General features: G+C 42.8%; 2 protein-coding genes across 6 annotated transcripts; both read right to left on the minus strand.

Annotated features, from left to right (window-relative positions):
* Positions 1–1,591: 1,591 nt before the first annotated feature.
* Positions 1,592–14,953, minus strand: LOC104935614 (histone-lysine N-methyltransferase SETD1A). 5 transcript variants are annotated; one of them, XM_019271657.2, is made up of 11 exons: positions 14,755–14,953; positions 13,861–14,124; positions 11,645–12,229; positions 10,221–10,418; positions 9,275–9,619; positions 7,097–7,182; positions 6,842–6,948; positions 6,590–6,733; positions 5,541–5,672; positions 3,227–3,496; positions 1,592–1,995 (listed from the first exon to the last, which is right to left on the minus strand). In XM_019271657.2, exons 2-11 carry the CDS (start codon positions 14,007–14,009, stop codon positions 1,789–1,791), a joined length of 2,223 nt encoding a protein of 740 aa, XP_019127202.2. In that variant the 5' UTR covers positions 14,010–14,124; positions 14,755–14,953; the 3' UTR covers positions 1,592–1,788. The 5 variants fall into 5 exon arrangements, with proteins under 5 accessions (XP_019127202.2, XP_019127205.2, XP_019127203.2 ...); XM_019271660.2 differs by having other exon boundaries at positions 13,861–14,127; XM_019271658.2 differs by having other exon boundaries at positions 14,702–14,953.
* Positions 14,954–16,910: 1,957 nt separating this feature from the next.
* On the minus strand, positions 16,911–19,316 carry otulina (OTU deubiquitinase with linear linkage specificity a). Its single transcript, XM_027274018.1, has 3 exons — positions 19,196–19,316; positions 18,984–19,105; positions 16,911–17,487 (listed from the first exon to the last, which is right to left on the minus strand). Exons 1-3 carry the CDS (start codon positions 19,307–19,309, stop codon positions 17,064–17,066), a joined length of 660 nt encoding a protein of 219 aa, XP_027129819.1. The 5' UTR covers positions 19,310–19,316; the 3' UTR covers positions 16,911–17,063.
* Positions 19,317–19,322: the final 6 nt, after the last annotated feature.

A 19,322-nucleotide genomic window follows, 5' to 3' on the forward strand; every position in this document is an offset into this window, starting at 1 on the left:
AAACGCCATCCAAAAAAATCTGACAAGTGCAAGAAACATTCCTGCGAATGGCATAAGCAACGTTTCACTGTTAACGCGTCGTCTTCGCTGAGAGAGAGAGAGAGAGACGGCGTCTTCATCACGACTAACCAACATTCATTCTTATTGTGCATTATTTCTAAGGCAACATGGAGGAACCAAGCGAGCGGTCGCTACTCAATCCAGCGGCTGGTGGTTGGCACCGTTGCCAGCATTTGCAGCAACATTGGCACGTTTTTTTTTTTTGTTTGTTTCATCCCCCCTTCTCAGGACAGCTTGGTTAAAGGCAACATGTTACACATTAAGTCTGACACACACACGCAAACACACGAACACACACAAATCCTCTGACACAAAGGCTGCGATTAATCTTCCTCCGATCGTCGTCTGGTGTGAGCTGTTGTTAGACCTGATAAATCATCGATGAGTCGTTATTCGTCTTAATTTAAACAAGATAAACTAATAAATTAAACACACAAATCAAAGTGCCCAGATTCCAGTGTAAACACCAACCAGTTGTGGCGCTGTTGGCAGCTCCGTTGTTTTGTTTGTTTTTCAGGATTTTTACAAACTTGAAAAATTTTTTACCTCCCACCCCGACCTGAAAGTCAAAATGACACCCTGCAAACTTTTTATGGACCCAACTGAGATGATCTCTCCCCGATATCAGATGCACATATAGAAAACTCTGTATACAGTACAGTGTGTACAAACGTGTGTAAACCACGTCTTGCACAGGGTCTCAAATCAGCATATTTTGTTTTAAAGGAATAGATGTTTTTGAGTTAATACTTTGCTTTTTCCTGCTGCGAGTTAGACGTGAAGATTGACACCACTCCAATGTCTGTACGCCACATATGAAGCTGAGCAGCTCCGGCGACGGCGTGTCTCTTTTTCTGAACATAAACGCTGTGAAACATTCAGGAAATCACGACTTTATCGATGCCGGCGCGCCCTCACTCTCATTCACTGTCTAAGTCACTCAACCGTCAGACACAAACCAAATTAAACGTCTGTGTGTCACTGTTTTGCATTGAAATTGGGAGTTAGACTCAGATTTAGAAGCTGGGTACATGAAATAAACAAATCCAGAACACAACAGGTAGAGTATCAGAGTTTAGTCCATGAATCCACCTGGATAGTCTCAGTTTCAGAGACATTTCAGGCTGACTGATCTAATCGTTGTGTTTCTCCCAAAAATTGGATCTCAGCTGACCTTCGTTGCTGCAGGTTGCAGCCAAGACGCACTACCCCGACTCAAATAAATAGAAAAACCTGAGTTTTCACCGTAGCGCTGGATCCTGCCTGAATGCGACCTAAAACTCACCAATTATCTTGTGTGTTTAACTTCACGGCGAAGCTCTAGCTCTTTCCTTGTGCTACACGTTCTCTGGATCACTATCATCTCCTGTAATTGGCACCTTATTTTACCTGTTCACTTGGTGGTCAGGATTCAGACAAAGAGGGGTGAGTTAGGCTCAAATATTTTTTGCTGACCGCTTCGTCTAGTTTCGTCTAGTTATGTTGTTTCTTAATAAACACAATAAAACACAACGTGACTGGAAGTTTGATCTAAACAAGCCACAGTGAGAGCTTAAACTGATCGTGGTCGCTTTACACGAGTGGCACCGATCTTCTCGTCTAACTCACAGCACAGAAAGCGACCCCCAAAATGTCAAACTATTCCTTTTAGTTGGCGTAAATCTGTTCATCTTGATCAACCTGAGGAGTGTTTTGTTTGTATGGCAGGAGATTTCTCTGCAGTGGCGATCAGCTCGAGTTCAGCTCCTTCAGTTCTGCAGCTTCTACGACTGGCACATTGTAGTGGCGGTCATCCTCCGTGACGAGGCACACGGACGGCCAGTCGTCCTTATGGTCGTCTGGGTAGTAGGTGACAAACTCCTCCGTGTCAGCCTTGTACAGTCTGTAAACTTGAATGGTGCACTGCAAGGCGTAGCCCAGCAGGAACATCTCCACCTGCACGAAAGGCAGAAAAAAAAAATAATTGCACAGTTACGTCTCAAAAACAGCACGATCAGCTGCTGGAGCACATGATCTTTATGGGTGGGGTTTCTATGGAAAAAAAGATTGAAAATAACAATTAAATCACTCGACACCTTCCTGAAACCTCCTCATCCTCCGGGCTGATGATGCAAAGACATCACAGCTCGAAAACAGAGAAAACACAAGCGCGGACATGTCGCACTGTTCGGGTTTCAGATAGGAATGCTAACACGCCCAAATCTCACAACATAAGTCTTTTTATACGCGACCAAGAGTGACAAATGTTTATATGGCAGAAATTTACTCCCAGCAGTGTTGTTGACCGTAAAAACGTTTCATGTAAATACTCCCAAAGCTGCCAGGAAACTACTGTACGTACCTGAGCACACCTGCATTTCTGTCACACAATCAACTGTTCCAATCACAATCACGCTTTGTTTCATTTGTTTGGATTGAAACAACACAAAAGAAAAAATCCAAGATATTCCACACAAAACCTCAAAAATGGACTTGGCACCCTCAACTTAATATTTGGTGGCACACCCTCCAATCATTCGGCATCATGGAACATTAAGACAGAGTGGTGTGTGTCTATTTGTGGTGAACGTAAGCGCTTGTGAAACAATAACTTTTTAATCCGCTGATTAACCGGCTTTATTGCTCGCTCACTCACTCTCATTCACTGTCTACGTCTCTCAAACCGTCAGACACAAACCAAATCAAACTTCTTCGTGTCGCTATTTTGCAGCGTAAATTGTGAGTCAGAAATAAACAAAGCCAGAACACAACAGGTAAGAGTGTCAGAGTTTGGATGTCAGGCTGACTGTGGAGGGGTGATTGGTGGTGGCAGCGTGTTTTTCCAAAGTTGGATCCGGTTCAACTTCTCCACAACGCCTTCTGTCTGAATGTACCCGTTGTCTCATCTGAAGAAGTATTTTTGCTTCCTCAGGTAAGTTTTGGCAAACTCCAATCTTTTTTTATGTTTTTATGGCAGCAGCAGGGTCTTCCTGAGTCCTCTAACGTAGCGTTCCTTTTCATTCATATGTTGACAGATCTTGACAGTGGACAGGAACATTCAGATCTTTGGAGAAGAACTTGAGATTGTCGATGCTTTTATGTGACAGAAATGTAGGCGTGTCTATATATATGGCCAGTAAAACATTAACAACAAATAAAAAAAGAAGAAGTCCTCGGTTTAGCCTACCTGCTCCAGCCCGGCGCTGAGGCCCACGTGGCTGAGGTGGTTGGAGAGGAAGGAGCGCGGGCAGTCGGATGAATCGCGCGCAAACAGCAGCCAGCAGAAGAGCGGGACGTCTCCGCCGGCCTGCATGCAGCCGTGCAGCTCCACCGCTCTGCCCAGCATCAGCAGCTTGAGCGCCTCCAGCAGGCCCAGCTCGTCTTCTCCTCCCTGAAACACTCGCTCGCACTGCTGCTGCCGCTCGGCCGCCGAGGAGCAGTCCACCGCCGCCTGCCACTGCGAACAAATCAATGAAACAATTTACAAATATGAGGATTCGCTGCAGTTTTGTGTTTACGTTCACTGTAAACTGTTATTGACGGACAAAAAAAAAAAAAAAAAGACTGCGTGACAAGAATTTTTCATTAGTTCTGACATTTTCTCATCAAAATCTTTTAATCACTTCATGGAAATTGATTGGTGAGCAACAAAAGATTAGAAGTAGCTGCAGCCACGAGGTCATTTCAATCAAGTTTCTCCTGAAAGCACGGACCTTTAGAAACTATGTTCAAAGTTATTTTTCCAAGCAAAGAAGCCAAACGTTACCTAGATCTGTCTTCTCAATTATGCCTCGTCTCTTCTTTGTCTTACGTGTGCTCTTGGTTGCACAAAACAAGCAATTTTGAAGCAGTCATCAAAACCAACCAATTAAAATCGATCGATGAAGCAAATAATTCAGCACATGGATAGACGACAATCGGTTTTAAATTCTGAGAAATCCTGTGAGCAGAGAGCAACGAATAAGCCTCGATCATCCGTCCTGTGTTTAGTATTAGAGTATTTTTCTTATCCACCTTGTAGATTGTGAGCCGCTGTAACAAGTGAATTTTCCTGATGTGGGATCAATAAAGTCTATCTTATCTTCCCATCCATCCATCCGGGGTCCGGTCGTGGTGGCAGCAGGTTTAGCAGAGCATTCCAGGTGTTTCTCTACCCGGCAACTCCTTCCAGCTCCTCCTGGGCTGGGATCCTGCAGCGTTCCACGGCTAGATGGGCTTTATAGTCCCTCCAGCAGGTTCTGGGTCTGCCCTGGCGTGCACAGAACACCTCCTAAGAAGGCGCCCGATCCACCTCAGATGTTTTTGACATGAAGTGGCAGCGACTCTACTCTGAGCTCTGAGCTCTGAGGTCCGAACTCCCCAACATATCTCAGCCAGCGAGGGAAGCATAATTTCGGCTGCTAGTATCCGCGATCTCATTCTTTTGGTCACTACCCAAAGCTCATTAGTTAGGTGAGGGTCGGGAGTGTAAAATCGAGAGCTTTGCGTTCCAAGTCAGCTTCCTCTTCCCCTCGATGGTCCGGTACAACGTCCATCTCACGTTCCATCACTCGTGAACAAAAACCTGAGCTACTTGAACTCCTTCGCTCCAAACACGGAGGTCTATCTCATCTTGTATCATACACTGACCAGCAGTGAATGACATACGTTCAGTTATTTGCTTACTGAGATGCTATTTGACGTCTGTCCACCTCTCCACTCAAATATTGCCGTTAGTCAACAGCAAATGTCGAAAAACAACACGATTATTTGTTAAAAACAACAAAGACATCATTTTTAAACTGTCTGCAGTCTATCTGAGTTCTTTAGATGCAGTGGAGACATAAACGTGATGATATTTACTACAAAAAAAAGCTCAAAACTGGTATTTACTTTTCAAAAAGGGCCATTGTAAGGTGTTTTCCTTCCATTCTCTGCACACACACATACATAAGCTCGCACAAACATCATATTTGTGGAGCCAGCACCGACCAGAAAAACAACACAGTCTATTCTGGGCAACTGTATGGAATCTATAATGTCGGCCACAAAACCAGCACACAGCTCGGTCTCGTTAAGCAAAAAAAAAAAAAAAAAAAAAAAAAAAGGTCTGAAAAAAATGTGTGCGCAGTAAACACCAGAGTTTCTCATAATCTACCAGCAGCAGTCGCTGACCGTAAAGTCTGACTGGAGCCTCGTTCTGTTAGAGTAAAGAGGCTCTGCGGTTTTAATAGATTTCTTTGAGGCTGAGGGTCCGTCGAACCCTGCAAATCCTTTACAGCGTAACTAGGCTGTGTGTTAATGACACACAGAAAGAAAAAAACCCAACAGACACAGAGCAGTGCAGCGTTCAGAGGACTACCTCCCTTTAACATATGGTAGCAATCACATCTAAAAGCTCAGAGGATGAATATCAATACTTTCAGTGTCCATGGATGGCATAAAAATAGTGCTGTGGTTTACTCGCTCTGTGTCTTTAAAATACTTTCTCACATGTTTCCGAGCAGATCTGCAGCGACTACCTTATTCCGGAGGAGCTCCATGTAGCCTTTAAGCTGCAGAGCGGCGTCTCCTGTCCCATCTCCCTGCAGGCAATCTCCAGGAAACATCCAATGACTTATCAGACCTTCCTGGGCCTCAAGTTGTTTCGGCAGCTGTAAACACAAAAGAATTGGGAGATGAATCACTGACGCTATCAAGACAGACGTTTGAACAGTTAGTCATCCTACTGGAATGTGTTTTGTTTTAGTTTTTCTGTCCTCTAACGACCACGTGTAATTAACCGTTACTAAAAAACCCTCCTCCAAATCGTCCAATCACGGCAGGTTTTGTCGAGCTAACGTCGAAGAGTTCAAAGAGCTCAGAAGTTCTTTTGTTGGGTTTCCAAAACAGCAGACGTCTAAAGAATTGTTAACATGCTCCCAACCACTGACAGCATAAAGAATGGACGCCGTATGTGTGATGTCGCCCGCAGGTTTCTGAAGAGCTTTGAAGCTCAGATTGTGGTGAGTGGTCGCCAGTCCTCTTCCACCTCCTGGCTAATCTGAAAATCGGCAAAGACGTGGGTCATCAGTGGACCTGAGGCGGGTTGAATGACGCCTGGGTGCACAAAGCGTCCATGCTGTTAATCCTGCATAACTTTAAGCCTTAATATAATCTGAACAGGTGAGTTGTATATAAATTCACCCTCAGTACAGGCTGCAAACATGTTTATTTCTGCTGTGAAGTTATTTCAACATGGGGACTTATGGAGACTGACTCGTTTGGACGTTTGAGGAACTGCAGTTTTTGACACTTCTGCATTCAGAACTCCCCTGTTCAAATTACATTAAGGCTTAAAGTTATGCATAATTAACAGTGCGGTTGCTTTGACTGAGAGGTAGGTGCTGTTACGGACGGCTTGTTTGAGAAACCAGGCTTCATTCAGCCCTGATTTTTAGACAGCAGGTGGCAAAGGCAGGACCAAGAGCCACCTCACTCAGCAGTGCTGCCTTTATGCTCGGGATACGTAGTAACTAAGGGGGGCTCAGCCAACAGTAAAGCGATAACACCTCATTAAGCGAGCATTTACCATAGTAATGTCCTCCTCCTGCAGCCATACGGGCAGCTGGGTGCTGTGCGAGAGCACCTGGAACAGTGTTGCTCTGAGGGCACAGTAGTTGTCCCCCCTCACTCTCCTCAATCTGCCAAACCTCTGGGACATCTCTTTATAACCCTACAGCAGCACACAGGGACAACACAGGAAGTCTTTTAGCCATTACCATGAAGAAAAAAAACACAGCAACAACTGGCTTTAATCTGCAGGAGCTACAGGCACACCGACCTTTCTGATGAGAGCACTTTTGGCAGTATTTCCTTTCCACTCTCTCTCGCTGTACGACAGAATATCCATCGCCGGGGCCAAGCTGCATCTGTCCTCCACCTTTAAAACTGAGTAGGAGAGAGGAGAGTAAGGAGGAGAGGATGCACCAAAAACAAAAACGACTATTGTCTGTCGTTTACATGACAAAACAAAAGTAGTGCTGTTTCACATCTCTGTAATTCTCACGACATCGATGTGTGATTCGGATGTACTGACGTGAGGTTTCCAACACAGCTGGCGGTCCTGCTTTGTTTTCCTGTGATGCTGACAGCTCCTCGGCTCCTCTGTACAAATCTTCTTCACTAAAAAGGAGGAACAAAAAAGCCATGATTCATATTTTTGATGATGATGTGATGTACAGTACCAGCCAAAAGTTTAGACACACCTTCTCATCGAGTGGTTTCTACATTGTAGATGAACATTGCAGACATAGAAACTATGAAGAAACACACATGGAACTGTGTAGTAAACAAAAAAATGTTTTATATTTTAGATTCTTCAAAGTAGTCACCCCCTTTTTTTTAATCTTTGCACACTCTTGATATTCAGCTTCAAGAGGTCATCACCTAGAATGGTTTAAATAACCAGGTGTGCTTTCACAAAAGTTTAAGATTTTTTTTTTGGCCTTTAATGATAGTACAGCTGAAGATAGACAGGAAGCAGGGGGCAGAGAGCGGGATAGACACACAGTAAAGGACCGTCCGGTGGATTTGAACCGGGGCCAGCTGCAGTGAGGACTGTAGCCTCTACACATGGGGCGGGGCTGCTTAACCCACTACGCTACCGACCGCCCCTGCAAAAGGTAATTAGTGGATTTTCTTGCCTTCTTAATGTGTTTGAGATCGGCAGTTATGCATCTCGAAGTGTCCTTGAGCAAGACACATAATCACAAAACTGACGCCGTGCCATCGTTGTGAATCAGTGTGAATGGGCGGATGAGATATGTAGTGTCAAAGTGCTTTTAGTGGTCAGAAGACTAGAAGGAGCTATATAAGTAGAGTCCATCTACCATTGTTCAGAGTAACAGTAAATAGCTCTATTCAACTACTGTAATAATTAAGGCAAGAACCAATCAACTAATTAAAGAGAATCAACAGTCCATCATTACTTTAAGGCTTGAAGGTCACTCAATCCAGAAATATCAAGACTTTGAATGTATCATCAAGTGCAGATGCTGTGATGAAACTGGTTCTTCCCCAGGAAAGGAAGATCAAGTGTTGCCGCTGCTGCAGAGGAGGAGTTCACATCTCAGATGAGAGCCCACATAAATGCTTAACCGGGTTCAAGTTGCAGAAACATCTCAACTGTTTGAAGAAGACTGAATGAATCAGACCTTCATGATCGAACTGCTGCAAAGAAATCACGACTGAGAAGGACCAAGAAGAAGTAGAAGAATGCAGAGAAGGTGAACGGATGATATCTACATGTGTGGTTCCCACCTTGACACATGTGTGATGATGTGGTAGTGCTTTGCTGGTGACGCTACTGACAAGTTATTCCAAATCCAAGCCAAACTTAACCACCAGTGATCGAATGATGATGAACTAAACTATCTTCTTTAGTTCACCACATAATTCCACATGTTTTCATGTCTTCAGTGTTAATCTACGACGTGGAAAGTCACAAAAATAAAAAGAAAAATGGCGAGTCCAAACTTTTATCTGGTACTTTATCTTATTCCTCAAAAAACACATCAGTGAGCCACACGATCCGGCAGCTGACATGTTCCTCGATTAGCGTGAACACACTCACTGTGGTTTATTTTGAGTCAATCCCACATACACCGTCCTGCTGCTGTAAATACTCACCAAGTACCAAACTGGCATTAATCCACAGCTGAAAATAGACCCCAAAGAATGTACTATTTACTCTTGTTTGAGTAACGTTTGCTAAAAAAGAACATAGTGTCCGACTATTTTAAGAAACGAGATGAGAACGCACGTTTGTAACCCGTATTTAAAAAGCTAGGTATTCAGTAAGAATGATTGGTTTGGGGCGGAGTGCCACAGACATTGTTGTTTTTGTTGACAACAAAAAATATATACAGAATAACACCAACCTTTGTCCTTTAGAGTCACAATAAACTGAAGGTTTTGTTGGCTAATCCTCCAAATCAAGCCAAAATAGCCATAATTAGTATTTTCTCAGGTTTTTGTTCCAAAATCTCATTTCACTTTCCCGAGGGAACTGTGTATTCTTCGTGGTAAACATTGTGGTAATCGCACATGCCCTTTTTTAAAAACAAAATCCCAGAGGATGATGTGTAAGACATTTCAAAACTGAAACACATGGCGCTGATTTGACAGTGCCACACTGTTTTTAACAGCTCCTTTCTGTGTTGTAACTCGCATCTCTCAACGGGTAAAAAGCCCAAAGCGAGTGATCATAACAAACCTGTTCCCGAGGCCGTCTTCAGCCGAGTCTTCCTTCTTTGTCAGACATAGCCCATCAGCCTCGACATCAGTGGATGAGCTCCCTGCCAGCTGCTCCTCTTTCCCAGCTAGCTCCTGAATCTCAGCGTCTTTCTCAGCCTCTTTGGGAGTCTCGACCTCTTCGGGAGCGATCTCCACCTCCTGCCTCGTCTCGTTGTTCTCCTCCGCTCTGGGAACATCTTCATCCTGTCCTTTTTGCATCGTTTCCTCCCTGATAACCTGTTTGATGTTCTCCGAGGAGGTGACCTCCTTCGAGCTTGGAGTTGCACACTCAAGATCTGGCTTTGCATCCTGATCGGGCTTTGAGCTGGAGAGAGAAGACAACAAAACAAGAAAACATTGTTTAAGACAACAGTTGGTCACCTATGGAGTCACACAGACGTTACACTGACGGTAGTACATGTCAGTTCATGTTGTGAGGTCTTAGAACAATCTACTTCTTTAACGAAAAAGTATTTCTGTCCATACTCTGAACATTAGTCACATATAATATAACCAGTCGGTCTTGTTGGAGATTTGCTTCCTTACTGGCTGCAAGTATCTGTTTGTTTACAGCAGTAAAAGAACTGCACCACTGCCAAAGAGAATAAATCTTTGTTGCTCTTCTTACTTTACTATAAACCAAAAGTTTACCGTCTATGTCTCCGACTGATATTTTAACTAGAAGTGCCACTTAAATGGGCTTTTATGTCATGACATGTTCATTTAGTTGTGCAAATATTGCAGAGAACATTCATAAAAAAATGTTTATAACCAGATACAGACGGTCATTTTGCAATCACAACAAGCTGTGATGTCGATATGCCCCCTTGTGGTCAAAGTGACGCTATCAAAAAAACACACACACAAGTTCACAGTTCGTGTAAACAAGTGTCTTGTTTTGATGTGCAAACTCTGAACCCGCTGACCTCTCGCTCATGTCTGCCAGAGCTGCGGTCTCTGGCTCGTCCACACAGTTGGCGGAGTCTCGTTCCTCAGCGCTGTGGTTGAGTCCTGTGGGCTCCGATCCAGGAGAAGACTCTGAGACATCATGGCTTCTCGTGACTTCAGGAGAGGCCTCTCTGCACACTGGAGGACTCCCGTTGTCTGAATCGTCGGTCACAGCACTAAGACAAAGAGACGACAGAGCAGAGATATTAAAGTATGTACAGACCACTGATTGTACCGTATATATTTCTGTAATATCACTGCGTTCATGCATGTTTACAGCAGTAATCAGAGTATTTAATACCTGACAATCAGTTCTGCCCTCAATGACCACAGATATAAAAGGGATAATGATTAAACAGATGGTGACCTTAGTACAGCGAACTACCTCATATAGTTCAGTAGAAATACTGTAAATACAGTAACAGACCGGCTCATCTGTCAAACAGTGATGCAGGTATTGTAAGCCGAGCTCAGGGAGGGACAGAAACCTCTCGTAGAGCAGAAGCACAAAAGCTTTCTTCGTGTTGATTTTCGGTATGAATACAGAGAAAAGGGGGCCTCATGATCCTTCTGACTTTTGTTTTTTTTAAGCAGGAGGTGTCCGCCCTCACCGCAGGGATAAGGTTACGTTCAGACAGGCTTTTTTATTTCGCTGATTAACCGGCTCCCTCACTCTCATTCACTGTCTATGTCTCTCTCCCTCTTAAACCATCGGACACAAACAGATTAAAGTTCTTCGTGTCTCTATTTTGCAGCGTAACTTGTGAGTCAGACTCAGTTGAGTCAGATTTAGAAGCTGGGTACATGAAATAAACAAAGAAGGGTATCTGAGTTTAGGTCAGGCTGACCACTCTGACATCTGATTGACTGCAGCGTGACATCGAGCTGAGTTTTTCCAAAACTTGGATCCGGCTCATCTTCTCCGGCAGCCCGCAACCTCCGCAGCCAAAACTCAAACGAGTGGAAAAACCTGGATTTTCGCCACAGTGCCGGATCCTGTCTGAATGTGGCCTAACCGGCTTGTGGCAGCCAAGCGTTCACAGTGACGTCGCGTTTCGATGGTTAGATGTTGGCTCTTCGAATCATTGTGAAGGAAAATTCAAGAAACAGGGAACGTGAGCTCAGTTCAGACCGCCGTGAGACAAGTAAGTTTTACCGTACTGATGATGTGTTGAAGAATAACTTGAACGTGAACTAAAGAGGTAAATCCTGTCCATTCAACCATCGCTCTCACACCTCGTATTTATTATATATATATTGCTTCATGACATATTGTTTATTTAAACATCTTTAAAAACATTTTAAAAAATAGACGATAAAATACATATGAGTGTGTCGCTCAGCCGTGAAGGCACATGTACGTTAACTGGACGTTAACGGTTTGTCTTGTCGTGTGACTCACCAGCTCGGAGACTCTCTGTCGATCTCCGACGACGGTTGATAAGCTGCTGCAGTTGGCTGAGTGTTTGGGACAGATAATACTTCCTTATTTTGAGAAAACTCCCCCGATGGCTCGGCTGCAGCGTTGTCAACGGCCTTGGAGCCTTCTTCCTCTTCACTATCATGAGCAGTGGCCAGTGTGACACGCTCTCTTGTTGTGTTTGTCTCAGGTTGGTTCTCACAGCAAACCTTGGGATTTACCGAGCTGCTATCAGGGATTTTGTCCTGCGGCACAGCTGGTTTTTCTTCTTCTTCTGGTGTAAAAACCTCCCAACCAGCCGCGGCATGATCGCTCTGCGGGGAGTTTAAAGTGCAGTTGAGAAGCTCAGCTCGTCCACTGTCTGCTGGACCGTCCTTCACGTCTTCATCTTGTGCTCGGGTGGAGTTTTCTTCGAGTTTCCTGGGAGTAGTCTTTCCTGTTTGTACGACCACGTCCGGCGAGGGTCCATTCTCCTGAGTGTTTTTGGGCTCCGTCTCTCCAACCTCAGGAATCTGTGTCACCTCAGCCTTCACCTCCGCCTTTATATTGGCCTCATCTGACGTTTTCCTGAGTGACATAACACAGAGAGGATGAGCACCATCACAAAAACATCCTTCAGATTGAAAACTAAAACCCAAACTCAGCTGCAGCTTCGATATCGAGTAACAGAGCAGAAATGTGATCACAGATAAGATTATTTTCTGTATTGTGACTGTGGAGGAGGTGGGGAATCTATAAACACTCGTCTTTGTGTAGTAATTTCCTGAACTAGTGTGTGAAATGACAATATGTCTCTTCCTGAAACCTTTAAGGACCTCAGGGAAGTCCCCTCGTCCTGTTTGTGACCGCAGCCCTCCATGAATTGGTGACATAACACGCCCTACACAAACCGTCTAATCTAAACTTTTTTTAATCCAGTAACGGATCAACATCTCTGAACGCGTTTTCATGATCTCACACCTTTGTCAACCCTCTGCCCAGAAAGGTCACAAACTTCTAAGCTTCACTTAAAAAGTTATACTTCCTTTGTTGACTCAGTTTTGACATTTGCTACGCTCTCAGTCTGAAGTACAAATAAATCAGCGGGAAGTTTTGTGACTGTGTGCCACTAAATCATGTAAATGATCTTTGCTTCCTCTGGGGAGAAGTTCCAGTAGCAGCAGTGGTGTCAATGTCTTTTTATTCGCTGCTACATTTTTCAGTATTTATTATTTATTTATTTGTCTGCAACTGTCTCTGAGCCAGATTGCCTCTCTGCGACGTTACTCTACATCTCGCCTGGTCTTCGATCAACTCAAAAGGTCAATCAATCAAGTTTATTTATATAGCCCTTTACAATAGCCAGACTGTACCCAAAGGGCTTTACAATAAAGCCGTAAAAACAATACATAACAGGTACATGACAAATAAATACAATTAAATTAAAATACAATTAAAATTAAAAGTGCTGTAGTGTTAGAAAGCCATTAATGGCGTTAAAAACAAACAACAGAAGTTTAAAATCAATTCTAAAACGGACTACGAGCCAGTGCAGTGACGACAGCACGGTGGTAATATGTTCACGTCTGGACGTGCCCACTAAAAAATCGGGCAGCAGCGTTCTGCACAAGTTGGAGACGAGCAATAAAGGACTGACTGAGTCCAGCGTAAAGGCCGTTGCAGTAGTCCAGTCTGGAGCTAATAAAAGCGTGGATTGCCCTTTCAAGATCCTACCGACTGAGAAAAGTCATATGTTACCCCGCTGCTCATCGAGATCCAATGGCTACCTGTAGCAGCCCACATTAAATTAAAATCCCTAATGCTGACTACAAAGTCTCCGTTTCTGCACAGACCTATTTGAACGTCTTCATACATACAGACATATGTTACCTCCTCCAATACACGACGCCTGGCTCTGCCACCCGTACGCTCAGATCAATCCAAACTTTCCTCGTTGGTGGAACGTCCTACCAGATCAGAAACCTCCTGAAGACCTGCAACTCTTCACAGAGGACCTCCTCTGGACATGATAAATCTATCCCCTCCTTCTATGTGAGTAGTAACATGTCCTTGTCGCTCTTTACATTTATTATTTCCCTTTTTAAAAGTCGTTTTGCATAAAAGTGTCGGCTAAATGACTAAATGTAAACGTGTAGGATCACTTTAGAGTCTGTAAGTTAACACCATGTCACCAGATCATACATAAAAAACTGTCTCACCCTTTGTCATCGTCTCCTTCAGGACCACAAGTGCCCGTCGTGCCCGGTTCACCCGTGGCCGCCGTGGTCTTCGAGTCATTTTTCAGCAAACCACTTCGTTCCTCTACGCTGCCACAGGGACTTTCAGTGTGACAGCAACAGCTCCCCATCTGTCCCCTCTTTGCTCTGGGGGGGTTTGTAAGGCTTGAACGGTGAACCTCTGGACGAGTCGCCGGAGCCTGAAGATCTCAGGAGGCCATGACGACGAGGGTCAAGCTGCTGCTGCTGCTGAAGACAGGCAACATTACTGAGATATGACAGGTGTTACGATCGATTCTGTGACCTGTCAGATTAGGTGTGTTTCCACTGCAGATGTTTGGAGGTGGTTTAAATGAAGGGACAACCCCATATAGAGAGGACTGACCTAACACAGACATTACATGGCCTCATAAACAGACTAAATATTCATTTTTGAGTATCTAAACATCATATTGCCACATTAAAATGGAGCCAATACTCATTTTTCTGTAACACCCATGCATTAAAAACATGGCATGTTTCAGCTGGGGTCGCAGAATTCGCCGTAACACCTGCTAACACGTACATTCAGTGTTAAATTAGCCTAACTGACACAGACACGAGGAAGTAACGTCAACTGTCACGTTAATAACGACGAATAAAACAAACCTCGGTCGAGTTTAATTAAAAACAAACAAAAACAAAAACTCGTTTAATCCCAGTTTCAGTTTCTGGGGTTAGCTTGTCACAAACCGAAACAAACCGTTAAGTTAGCTCGCGAGCTAGCCGAGCAGGTAAACTTAAAACATAAACACGAGACACGCCGGTTACCGTCCACACTCACCGGATCGTCGCTCGTTCCTCGCGGTGCATGTCACGGATACAACGGGTACTCACCGTGTTTGCACGCGGAACATCTGTTGGTGCGAGCCCCCCCCCACCCCCTCTTTTTTTTTTTTTTTTTTTTTTTTTTTAGCACGAGACGGAGCAGCAGGTCACGGCACGGTCCGAGCGCATGACGTCATGCTCGTGTGTGTGTTGCTGCGTTCGAGTGCAGCTCGGAAACCCGAGACTCCACGTTACTTCTTCTTCTTTCCTCTTTGACGTTTAACTGCATCCTTATTGTTGCATACACTGCCCTCTCCTGGACTCGCTCAGTTAAAACAAGATATCTCATTATGATGTTCCTCCCTTCTCTACATCTACCACATTGTATTACACTTTTGACACTTTTCTCCACTGCTCCTGTCCTCCGCAACCCTGCCATCATCTCTTCCCGTTCATATCCATGACATTCAACCATCACATGCTCCACTGTCTCTCTCTCCTCACAGCTACATAGACCAGTTAGATGTTTACCTATTATATTGAGTGTACTATTTAATCTACTGTGCCGTCACCTGTTCCACTCTGCTACCCCCACCTCACCCACCTCATCCTGTAGTTTATATAAATGTCTCCCCTTATCCTGGATTTTCCAATATTGTTTCCATTGATTAATTATTTCTTTCCATATTAAACTTTTCCCTTCTGCTTTTGATAATTTTACTTTAATTTCCACCTCTTCTTTCTTTGCTGCCTCCTTTGCCATTTGATCTGCTTTTTCATTTCCTTGTATTCCTACATGAGCTGGTACCCACATGAATGTTATTTCCCTCCCCTGCTGTGCTAATCTGGATGTTCTCAACATTATTTCATATAATACTCCCTGATGTGTTTTTGCTGCCCTGTTTTTAATGCTTAAGAGTGATGAGATTGAATCGCTACATATGATTATTTTCCTGTCCGCCCTGTCCTCCACCCATTCTATTGCCAATACTATTGCACAAAGTTCCACTGCATATACACTTAAATGATCTGAAGTTCTTTTTAATACTTTGTCATTATGACTAGGAACCACTACTTCTGCACCTGTTGCTCCTGTTATTGGTTCGTTTGACCCATCTGTATATAAGTACATATATTCCCCATACTTTTCATCTGTATAGTTATAAAATTCTTGTACTAAGTCCACTGTTTTATTTCTTCTTTTAATGTCCCATATTTTTAGATCTACACTTGCTTCTGGACTTTACTTCTTTCCTACTTCCTTTTTTCTTTCTTTTCTTACAGAACATTTTAGATCAGATTAGATAATACTTTATTTATCCCACAACGGGGAAATTCACTTGTTAACAGCAGCTAAAAATAGAATCAAGGAGGGAAACACAAGTGTACATATTTACAAAAAGTACTAAAGTAGAATGTGCAGATTTAAGAATGTGCAGATTTACAAAACAAGTACTAAGTACAACATAAACGGAAAAAAAGAAAATAGCAATGGGACATGAACAGGAGACTACAACATGATCAGGTGCAGGTGTTGTAAAGTCTCACAGCAGCAGGGATGAAGGACCTGCAGACCTCTCCTTCTTACACCGTGGGTGTATCAGTCTGCTGCTGAAGGAATGTATAAAAAATGTAGAAGAACCAACTGTTAGAGCTCCTCAGGGAGCCTTTTCTCTGTAACCCCTCTTGTGTGTTGCACTGTTAAACACTTCTTCTTGTACAAGAATAATATATTCAACTTAAACTTTGATACTTTAAATCCAGTCTTCCTTATTCAAGGGTTTTTCTTCCCATTCCCATAACAGTCCAGTGTGTGATGTTTAGGGGGGCCTGTATTTGCATAGCATGGCAGAAAAGGAATATAGTATGCATAACTTGTTAGTCATGTAAACAAACAAACAAGAGGGGGATTGACCCTATATAGTAAGTATAAGTGGTTACAGAAAATGTATAGCATCCCATCACAGATACAAACTATGAAAACATCAAACAATACCTAAAGTATAATTTAAATTCTGCTAATCTAATAAAATATGTAGAAATCAATCTGTGGTTTTGTTTATTATTATTTAAAGGATGTATGCTTTGAAAAAACTAAGATAATAGCACAAATTAATACTAATTCTTATTTATAAAAAGTATTAATACTATAGTATAAGAGGTAACATGAATATTTTCATTTTGGTGGGCAACAGAAATTATATGAGAACAGAAATCTTTATTTTCAAAAACCGTCTCAAACAAATTCTGAATGCAAAATCATATTTTACACTATATACATGAAATATATAAATGTAGTTCATTGCTTTGTGTAAGAAAGTTACAGTTTTGTTTTATACTTCAAGAGTTCTTCCAGGTATTGTCCAAATGTTCAATCACTACACATTCTTCACCTCCTCGATGTGACCGAGGAGCTCCTGCGGCAGTCCGAGCTCCGACACTAGATCCATGCAACGCTGCACGAGGTGGTTCACAGTTCCACTTGAGCTGGAGGAGCAGTCAGTGGAGCAAGTACGTGGCTTTTGTTGCTGGTGAGGAACATCCAAGTCCATTTTTTCTCCTCTCTTGCAGCAGTCCGTTTCTTTACATCCCTCTCCACAGCAGCCTGAATCTGGCTGCTTCAGGTCCAGATCCTCCACGCTGTCTGACACGGAGCTCACACTTGGAGGAGGATTCTCCAAAGCGTACTGGAGACCGTCAAGGATTGTATTTTCATACTGTTCAATCTGCTGCAGGAGATCACACACAGAGGCTGGGATGGGTCTTTCCGGATATTGGATCTGGCACCAGCACGATACAGCACTGTGACGAGACACAAAGAGGCAACAGTGTCAGATACAATGACAAAGAGAAGTGAGCGGGACAGAAAAGAGTCTTTAATAATGAGCAGAACAAAAGAGGTTCATGATATTTCCACACAAGAAAGAGGCAGAAATATTTCACAGAGGAGCCTTTTTAGTACAAAAACATACAACAAACGGCACATTAAACACATTGTCCTGCCACGTTCGCTCACAGATCGCTCGCCATTACTCCTAGTTACACATTTTTTAAGGCTTCATATCTTTGGTGTGAAATGACGTACTGTTTGGGATTAACTTGAAGAAATATTGTGACATTGCTTCATAAAACTCCCTGAATGTACAGCACTTGCTGAATAAGGTTGCATATCAAACCTCAATCCTGTTATCGGTATCATCCAAAAAATTTCCATTCAACTACTTGCTGAATTTCCATTCAGCATGACATCAAGTTAAATTAAATTTACACTCTTTAATTCTGATTTAAATCCTATTTTTTCCCATTTTAAAATATGTTTTATTTAGACAAAGCTTTTAACGTTGATAACTTTTAACTTTTGGCTTCTTTTGTTTATTAGAAAACATGTTTCTATTCCTCAAAGTATAATCTTGAAATGCAGGCACTATTTATTGTAAAATGTTCAGTTATACCCTGCTTGCTCTTTTTGTTTAACAGTTATTAAAGCCAGGTGACTGCATAAATCAACTCGAATTTAGATGGATCAGAAGCATACACCAAATATCACCACTAAAAATGAATATTTACAGTAACCACTATGTGGCAGCAAACCTTTACCACTCAAAAACATCAGCATGGATTACCTAAACCAGTGTTGCTCAAACTTTTTACATCACCTCAGAAAATATTGTGTATTTTGACAGGCATTAAAATCTGGTAGCGTAGGCTGACCGTGTTCAGGAGGCAGGTTTATTCCTCTTAAGATGATTATTTATTGTCGACTGTTCCTGAACAGAAACAGTTCAAGAAGCAGAGCTCATTTGTTGGAAAAGTGGTTCTCCTGATCCGCACTCTTCGTTCTAATGTGTCCTATTTGGAGCCATAATGAACATAACAGTGTATCAGGCTGATATGGAAACTAAATATTTCATGAAATGTAAATATAACATAAACAAATATTTCCTAAAGATGCCTAAACCTATTATAAACCTATTTATTTTGTGCTTTTTAATAGTCCTTGTCCCATTCTGTGTTTTATTTCTATTTCTTTTCTACCTCAGTATTTTATTCTATTGTATTTTCTATTTCTATTTCTATCTATCTATCTATCTATCTATCTATCTATCTATCTATGGCCTGACTTGTGACATGAATTATGAGTAGTGATTTTACTAAGTGGATAGTTTAATTTCAAGAACTTTATACAGGCACAAACAGGTGACAGTATGCAGCATTTCACAGATAAATAAGCATCATACTGGGTCTGTGCTGATCATATTAATCTGAACATATATAACACATGTGGACACAGTGTTTACCTCGCAATCCCCTTGAGTCTTCCCACCGCCACAGTCTGAGCTGCTCCTTCCCTGAAGCCCTGGTTGAACCCGGCCTGCAGAGAGTCTTCCTCCCCGGCGACAGCTCCGTCCACGTAACCATCCTGTCCATAACACCAGTGAGGCATTAACACATTAAATACTAGAATAAAACAGAGTGAGCACAGCAACATTTAAAGAGCTGGCAGAGCTACCTTGACTCTCTTCTTCATGTTGGACAGCCACTCTCTGCTCAGCAGACTGATGTCGTCCGCGTCCTCGTCGAAAACATCTTCTGCGCTGAGCTGAACGGCTTTGACCCAAGACATGATGAGCTTATAA

Source organism: Larimichthys crocea, chromosome XXIII, assembly GCF_000972845.2.
Source record: "Larimichthys crocea isolate SSNF chromosome XXIII, L_crocea_2.0, whole genome shotgun sequence".
Classification (NCBI taxonomy): Eukaryota; Metazoa; Chordata; class Actinopteri; family Sciaenidae; genus Larimichthys; species Larimichthys crocea.

Coding starts and splice junctions, on each gene's coding strand:
- otulina (XM_027274018.1), bottom strand. CDS start 19,309: ATGTCTTGGGTCAAAGCCGTTCAGCTCAGCGCAGAAGATGTTTTCGAC. Junction 19,106..19,195: donor ACATGAAGAAGAGAGTCAAG/GTAGCTCTGCCA, acceptor TGTTATGGACAG/GATGGTTACGTGGACGGAGC. Junction 17,488..18,983: donor AGACTCAAGGGGATTGCGAG/GTAAACACTGTG, acceptor GTCTCGTCACAG/TGCTGTATCGTGCTGGTGCC.
- LOC104935614 (XM_019271657.2), bottom strand. CDS start 14,009: ATGGGGAGCTGTTGCTGTCACACTGAAAGTCCCTGTGGCAGCGTAGAG. Junction 9,620..10,220: donor CTGGCAGACATGAGCGAGAG/GTCAGCGGGTTC, acceptor TTCTCTCTCCAG/CTCAAAGCCCGATCAGGATG. Junction 1,996..3,226: donor TCAGCGCCGGGCTGGAGCAG/GTAGGCTAAACC, acceptor CCTTTCGTGCAG/GTGGAGATGTTCCTGCTGGG.